The 7723-nt window shown below is 41.8% G+C and overlaps 1 protein-coding gene across 1 annotated transcript; it reads left to right on the top strand.

Moving 5' to 3' along the window:
• Positions 1-2439: 2439 nt before the first annotated feature.
• On the top strand, positions 2440-6722 carry pla2g3 (phospholipase A2 group III). The gene is made up of 4 exons (XM_031891584.1): positions 2440-2733; positions 3122-3254; positions 5559-5693; positions 5808-6722. The coding sequence occupies exons 1-4, from the start codon at positions 2565-2567 to the stop codon at positions 6481-6483; spliced, it is 1113 nt and encodes a 370-aa protein (XP_031747444.1). The 5' UTR covers positions 2440-2564; the 3' UTR covers positions 6484-6722.
• The last annotated feature ends 1001 nt before the right edge of the window (positions 6723-7723 follow it).

The raw sequence follows: 7723 nt of genomic DNA, 5'->3' as shown, positions 1-7723 counted from the left end.
CCACTTCAAACTACACCCATGCTATCACAAGAGCTTTTAAGACCATCCCCACATTAATGGTGGCAACACAGCAAAAACCCAATGGTTGGTGCTCACTGAAGGGATATCACCCTTCATTCATATGAGAAAAAATTATATTATGTCATATTAAGACATACCCTTAAATCCCTATGCCTCCTCCTCTTCTGTGGATAGCAGAGCAACCCCCTGCATATAATTACACACCTTAGGGACCATATAATGACTATTTCCAAATGCTAACAAACTCCCAGAACAAACCCCTGCCAGGTTCACCTCCCACAGGCAGCATAGGGCAGGGAGAGTAAGGCACACACAGCCAACATAATAAAAGGCAGAGTATGGCACGCACAGGCAGGGTAGGGTAGGCAGAGTATGGCACACACAGGCAGCATAGGGCAGGCAGAGTATGCCACACACGGGCAGCATAGGAAAGGTAGAGTATGGCACACACAGGCAGCATAGGAAAGGCAGAGTATGGCACACACGGGCAGCATAGGGAAGGCAGAGTATGGCACACACAGGCAGCATAGGGGAGGCATAGAGCAGGCAGAATACTGCTTGCCCTACCCTGCCTATGTGTGCTATACTATGCCTGCCCTCCCCTGCCTATGTGTGCCATACTATGCTTGCCCTTCCCTGCCTATGTGTGCTATACTATGCCTGCACTCCCCTGCCTATGTGTGCCACACTATGCCTGCCCTATGGCACACACAGGCAGCATACAGAGACACAATGCTGGATGTGTCAGAGGGAATGTCTGAGGTGTGAACAGGTGAACAATGTGGGTGATTACAGCCTGAGGTGTGAACAATGCAGGGGGAAAATAATGAAGGCATTAAAAGGTGTGAACAGTACAGGGGATTACATGATTAAACAATACAGGGGGATTACAGCCTGAATCTGAGGTGTGAGCAATGCAGGGGGCTTCAAAAATAGACAATGCTGATCATTTACTGATAATTGTCTCTATGTATGTTTTAGCAGAGGCAATTCTCAGTGTTGTCTATGGGTATTGTCCAGGGTATTTTCTGTAGCCATGACAAGTAGCTGCTACTTGTAAGTACCCAGTAGCCCAGTGTGTTTTCATCATTAAAAAGAAATATTGACTTGAGTCTCTCACTATCATTTAGGCATTTATATATTTCTAGGCACTAGTTACTCTGTATTATCTTAATTTTTTGCTATCAGTTTTATCGCTTAACTGCATCTTTTTATCTACTAGGGTGAATGGACAAGGGTTAGGGTGAATGAACTATTTCAAGTAGGTGACTATAGGTTATGCTGAAGGAAATGATGTTTCACAAAGATACAGCAGTTGCCATTGGCTACCCTAGTATATACAGTAAGTGAGCTCCCTACTATGGACCTTATATGAGCAGCCCACATTCACTGGCTGCAGTAAATGCATTAATAAGATGTCCAGGTACAGGTTCGCAAAGAAAGTGACATCAGTAACACCTCATGTGATAGGAATTTACCGGTAATAAGGACTCGTGTCATGGTGAACCCTGGACTTTCATCCCCCGGCTCTGAATGCGTGTCTGAGAGCAACAAGGGCACCATTTGTCTCCTCACTCACATTGTGTGTAAACATGGAGACTCCGCCCACAGGGGAATATGGTGACATATACAAACATAAATATTGCTCTTTTTCCTTTTGCCTTAGTATTAATAAGCCATTCAGATATTTATAGCTGCTAGCAATTTAGCTGTGGGATCCAAATTTTCACACACAATATAGTTCCAGAAGAAAGGAATAAATCAAAAATAAACATCAAGCAAAGCTTATAGGAGAATCTGTCATGATTTTTATGGTGTACTTTATATTTCTTAATTACAATGTTTACATAGCAATTCATTCATTCACTTAAAATTTTATTCATGAACCAAAAAATGTATTTTTGTTTAGTTGTAATATTGGTGTGTAGGCAGCCATCTCAGTGCATTGTGCCTGAGTCTGAGCTTTCAGAAGGAGCCAGCGCTACACATTAGTACTTCTTTCAGCTTTTAAAACAAACCCTGTTGCATTCAGATGAAGGACACGTGGCTCTGAGAGATCAGTTTGAGAGAAGCTGACATCTGTTTATTTTACGCACACACCCTTCATTCATTCCTTTTTCAGGTAGGCTGAGCCTTATGGGTGTCATATTTTACCTGAGTTTCATTAAATCCATTTCTCTGTATTCTACCTTAGAGACATGTATAAATCAGTCACTCATATATTTGAAACGGAAGCGTTTCAAAACAGATATATTATGGGCATGTGGAGAAAAGGGAAGAGGCCAATTGTGTCCCTTATGCAACTCTGTCTGGCTTTGCACACATCACACAGCTGTGGCAGAGGTGTAGTAACCAGGAAAGAAGTGCTCCTTGGGGTTGCACGGTGTGGGTGTGACACTACAAGTGGAAAGAGCTGTATCACACATCACCTCATCTCAGGGATTGCTATAAAAAGAGACATCCGAGCCAACAGCTCAGTTGTCTGACTCACCGGATGAAAGGCAGCAGAGCACGTTTTGTGTTACTGCAGTGGAGCTGAACACATGGCTGCGAGACTGGTGTTGGGCATCTCTGTGCTACTGGTGGCACTACCCATTATCTCTAATAGTGTGAGTGGGGCAAAGACAGGAGACAGGTACAAGAGGGGCTTAACAATGCCCGGGACACTCTGGTGCGGTGCAGGGAGCTCTGCGGATAACTTTACCAACCTAGGTGAGAAAATACATCCACAGTCACCATAATACTCTTCTTATAGTTGTGTATCTAACAATCCCCATAAACCCCTCTTGCTGCTTACAACTTACACAACTCCATGTGTCGGTTGAATAAGCCATTACAGCTCATGTGTTCTATTCACAGTCATGCAAGGTAATTTAAATAAGAGAGTTTATCATTCATCTCAAAGAAGAATGACTGCAGGGAAATGATTTTTGAATTATGTTTTTTCTTTTATATGTTTAAATATTATCAGTCCCCAGATTGGTGGGACTGGGAAGCCTTTGACTTCAATTTAACTTCTTCAAAAATACATTCCTGGCCACATGTTCCTTGTTACAAATATTACTGCCCACGCACTTAACTGCTGCGTTTCTTTGGTCAGGTATATTTAATGGGGCTGATCTTTGCTGCAGAGAACATGACCACTGTTCCCACCAAATTGAAGCATTCCAGTTTCAGTATGGGATGAGGAATTATCGTCTGCACACAGTATCACACTGCGATTGTGACCAAAGGTAAGTGTCTTTGTTCTGTGATTTTGCTTTTTAATATGAATATATAACCTGAGTGCCCACAGGTGAAGATATTTGTGCAGTGGTATAACTAGATGGCACCGGGCCCCACAGCAAATATAATTTAGGGCCCCAAAACATTCCTAGATTGACCAATTCTACCAAGATCTATTGAAATTGATTATTAATTAGGACCTCACTGGGTCATCCACACTCCTGGGCCCCCCTGCAAATGCAGGGTCTGCTTCCTCTGTAGGTACACCCCTGTGTTTGTGTCTTCCAAGGAATGCAGCACATAAATGTCAACTGTCCCACTCACAAACATGCGGTCATTCAGATATGCAAGTTAAGGTCCCCATACCCGTGTATGGGGACCTTAACTTGCATATCTGAATGACCACATGTTTGTGAGTGGGATCGGCAAGCGAGTGGATCTTCCCCCGATATCCCCACCTACGGGTGTACGGGTGTACGGGTACACAGACAGAGAGAAGAGGATCTGCTCTTTTCCCCAGCTCTGTGTAGCTGCACTGACATAGTGACGGCCTGAGTGAGGCTACACAGAACTGAGATTGGTCCCAAAATGCCTGCTTTCACTGCTTCACTCCACTCCATGTAGCTGCACTTAGACTGAAGCTGTGCCTATTGGAGCAGCTACACGAGCAGTGGAAGAGACCAAAGCTGATTCTCTCCACCTGCCTACAAAATGCAAACACTGAGAAGCAGAGCCAACACTCTGTGTAACTGCAGCCTAAAACACCCTCCACCCAAATATACAAATACTGACAGAATACTGTTAACTTTTCTGTCACTTACCAGTAACAAAGGTGCCATCCTGCATACCAGTTTTGTAACCTGCTGTGGAGCCCTGGCAGGCAAATGTTGGAATTGTAGTTCAACAACAGCTGGAGAGTTGGACACCACTGTTTAATACTGTGGGAGCTGCCATATCAGAGCATGGCAGTCATGATCCATGGTCTGGGTATTTGAAAAAGTTGAGCAGAGGTTTGTCTGTTTGTCCCACTGGGACCTGACACTGGCTCTTTCATTTTCACTTGTCAGTGGGTGGAACCAAGTATATATGCAAATCTTTAGCCAGATTGTGTCAATGATCAGCATATTGCTGGCTGCCACATCACACCTGGTGTCACATGAATCACAAACTTGTGTATTATTAAAAAAACAAATCTGTACCCACTGCTGTAACATAAAAGTATATTACAAATCACCTCACAGTTCCATGACCTGTATAAAAGCATTTCTGTCTCAAACTGAGAAACACAAAAGAGACAGAATTTACTGGAACATGAGTAGGGTCTCGAGTAGTTTAGTGGTGTCTGGCACCATTTGCTTTTGTTGGGAGGTATGATGATGTTTATTTTTGTATGAGTGCGCACATACATGCATATGTTAAATAAAGTTAATAAATAGAAGCCTCATAGACATGAGCTGCAAATGGGAGCTTAAACATGCACAAAAGAGCTTACGGACTAATTAAATATATGAGATGCAAACTGTTTGCATATTTATCACTTCTAGTAAATCTAGAAAAGGTTTGCAGTGTAGGGAACAGTTTATTAAATACAGCACTAGGAAGGTGCTGCTATAGGGTGCCTAAAGCATGAAGACATAACTAAAAGAAGGGTTGTTTGCCTCAGTGCCGCATTTCAGATAAATCAATCTGACATTCAGCAGAGCAGAAGCATTTTTACTATGCCTCATTACACCTTAGCAATGGCCCACAGTAAATCAAGCACAAGTTGCATTTACATCATTATGGATATAATGTGGATGGGCATAAGTGTCTTCTTATCTTATTTATATTCAGTTTAGTCAGGAAGAACAGAGTGCATAGGGAATAACAGACTTAACATATGGCCAAATGCAGGTGTAAAGTACACTAACAGTACACTCACAATTAAGTACTGACACCCTGTGTGGGCATTCTGGCCAGTTAGCCCTAGTTAGGTCCTGATTTACAGACCCCAAGGATGCTCTAAAGTGGGCAGGTCTTATTGTAGATCAAGAGTATGGAACTAGGGGTGAGAAGAAGAGACACATGCCTAGGGTGCAACAGTGGGGGAGGAGTTTGCCTTGATGACTACTTTGGCCCAGCATATGGGGAGAATCTGGGTTATGGCCTTTACTTGCCAAAGACAATATGGATTATTATTTTAGTGATACTGAGAAGAAAAAAGTGAGGCATGTGTAACTTTGTACTGCATGGGTCAAGGTTCTCATCTGCCACATGGTAAAATGCCCTGGATAACTAAAAAAAGTTCAGTAAATATGCTCTTCTTTCTACAGATTTCGACTTTGCCTAAATGCTTTTAATGACACAATCTCAACACTGGTCGGCATCATGTTCTTTAATATTTTGGAAATGCCTTGCTTCAGTCTAAAAGAAGAAGAACAGTGTGTGGAGTGGTTCTGGTGGGGAGGGTAAGTGTTCATCTGGGACCACCAGGTAGCTACCTGTTCATGGTCATCTCTTGGTTTTGATTGTATTTACTGAGGTTGGATTATATTTACTGATAACATATGTTCCCTTTATAGATGCAAAAAGTTTGATTTGGTACCAAAAGCTGAGCTACAGAAACAAGCTTTCTTCAACAATACCCACCCTATGGGCTTGCAGGCATCTACAGACTCCTCACATGAACCCACACTTGTAGCCACTTCTCCAAGGCAAACTGAGGCTCCATCTTCCTTTTCTACAGTCTTTGGTGGTATTGCCAAGAAAAGAAGGAGACTTCTAAAGAATAAACTGCAAGGTTACACTATTAGAGGCTACCAGAAATTTAGAGAAGAAGACACCCAGAAAGCCACTGAAAGAGAAAGCCTAGAACTTCCCAACAAAACCAACCTTATACCCAAAGTAAGCAATGTCCATGCACTTAGACAAAAACACATGCAGAAATGGGCAGAAATATACAGCCTTCCACACAAAAAGACATTAAACCAGGGGCAAGAAGAAGCTAATAAGGCCCAGCAAATAGAAGCAGAAAGTAGTTTGGTGCCAAAGACAGCCAAAGTCTCAAAAGATGGAGTATACAGGGACATGGAGGAAGAGACAGTCAAACACTCCAAAAAAGAGACAGAAAGGAGCAAAAGGAAGCAACGTTCTAGGAGAAAGAAAAAACTAAGACACAGTAGCCCTGGGAAAACCAGAAACCTCATCAATAATCCACTTAACAAATTAGGGGAAGTAACACCCATGTACAGGAAGTAATAACAGCTACAATTTGCCAAGAATTCTTATAAGGCATATTACTTGCCTGCTGTGATAATCTGCAGAAAGAACAGTTCCATCTGAATCTACCTCTAAACTTCTTTATAACACAAACTGGTTCTTTGTACAATGGTGTTGCACAATGTTATTCAGGTTAAAGAGGATTATGTAAATATGTATTCTACTCATGTAAATACTTTTTTTTAAATGATGTGTGTATATATATATATGTACTTAAGAATGCATCCATTAAATATTTTTATTAACATGGACAGTGCATCATTTGATTTTTTGCTAAAAATGTCATAAAGTTTACCATTATGTTGACTTTCAGTATGTTATAAAATGGGCTATTTTATTCTGCCTCTTTCCAGATTACTCAGCTCAGATTACTAAACACGCGCCCCAGTCTAGCAGCCAGTGAAGAGATGGCATTGCTGGTTCCCATAGAAACTCAGCTCTAGCTGTCTGCATCAATTTTTTTCTCCTAACTTTCTCTCCTGAGCTCAGCTCAAACAAAGCAGAACTTTTATCAAAGACAGTTCTGCCTGTGTGAGCCTGTATTCTTAAAGGAACAGTAACATCAAAAAATTAAAGTGTTTTAAAGTAATTAAAATATAATGTGCTGTTGCCCTGCAAAAAATTGGTGTTTTTGCTACAGAAAAGCTACTATATAAATAAGCTGCTGTGTAGCCATGGGGGCAGCCATTCAAGCTGGAAAAAAGGCGCAGGTTACATAGCAGATAACTAGTAGATAAGCCCCATATAATGGGGGTTTGTCTGTTATCTGCTAAGTAACCTGTGCCTTTTCTCCTTTGAATGGCTGCCCCCATGGCTACACAGCAGTTTACTTATATAAACTATAGTAGTCTTTCTGAGGCAAACACACCAGTTGTAGCAATGCAGGGCAATAGTACATTATATTGTCATTACTTTAACAATACCCACCCTATGGGCTTGCAGGCATCTACAGACTCCTCACATGGACCCACACTTGTAGCCACTTCTCCAAGGCAAACTGAGGCTCCATCTTCCTTTTCTACAGTCTTTGGTGGTATTGCCAAGAAAAGAAGGAGACTTCTAAAGAATAAACTGCAAGGTTACACTATTAGAGGCTACCAGAAATTTAGAGAAGGAGACACCCAGAAAGCCACTGAAAGAGAAAGCCTAGAACTTCCCAACAAAACCAACCTTATACCCAAAGTAAGCAATGTCCATGCACTTAGACAAAAACACATGC

This window comes from Xenopus tropicalis, chromosome 1 (genome assembly GCF_000004195.4).
Source record: "Xenopus tropicalis strain Nigerian chromosome 1, UCB_Xtro_10.0, whole genome shotgun sequence".
Classification (NCBI taxonomy): Eukaryota; Metazoa; Chordata; class Amphibia; order Anura; family Pipidae; genus Xenopus; species Xenopus tropicalis.
Note: the sequence above shows the minus strand (reverse complement) of the source record. Positions and strands in the feature narration are given on the sequence as shown.

What these genes read in the sequence shown, in the direction of transcription:
- pla2g3 (XM_031891584.1), top strand. Translation starts at nt 2,565, where the DNA reads ATGGCTGCGAGACTGGTGTTGGGCATCTCTGTGCTACTGGTGGCACTA. An exon ending in GGATAACTTTACCAACCTAG is followed by an intron (nt 2,734 to 3,121) that starts GTGAGAAAATAC and finishes TTCTTTGGTCAG; the next exon opens with GTATATTTAATGGGGCTGAT. An exon ending in GAGTGGTTCTGGTGGGGAGG is followed by an intron (nt 5,694 to 5,807) that starts GTAAGTGTTCAT and finishes TTCCCTTTATAG; the next exon opens with ATGCAAAAAGTTTGATTTGG.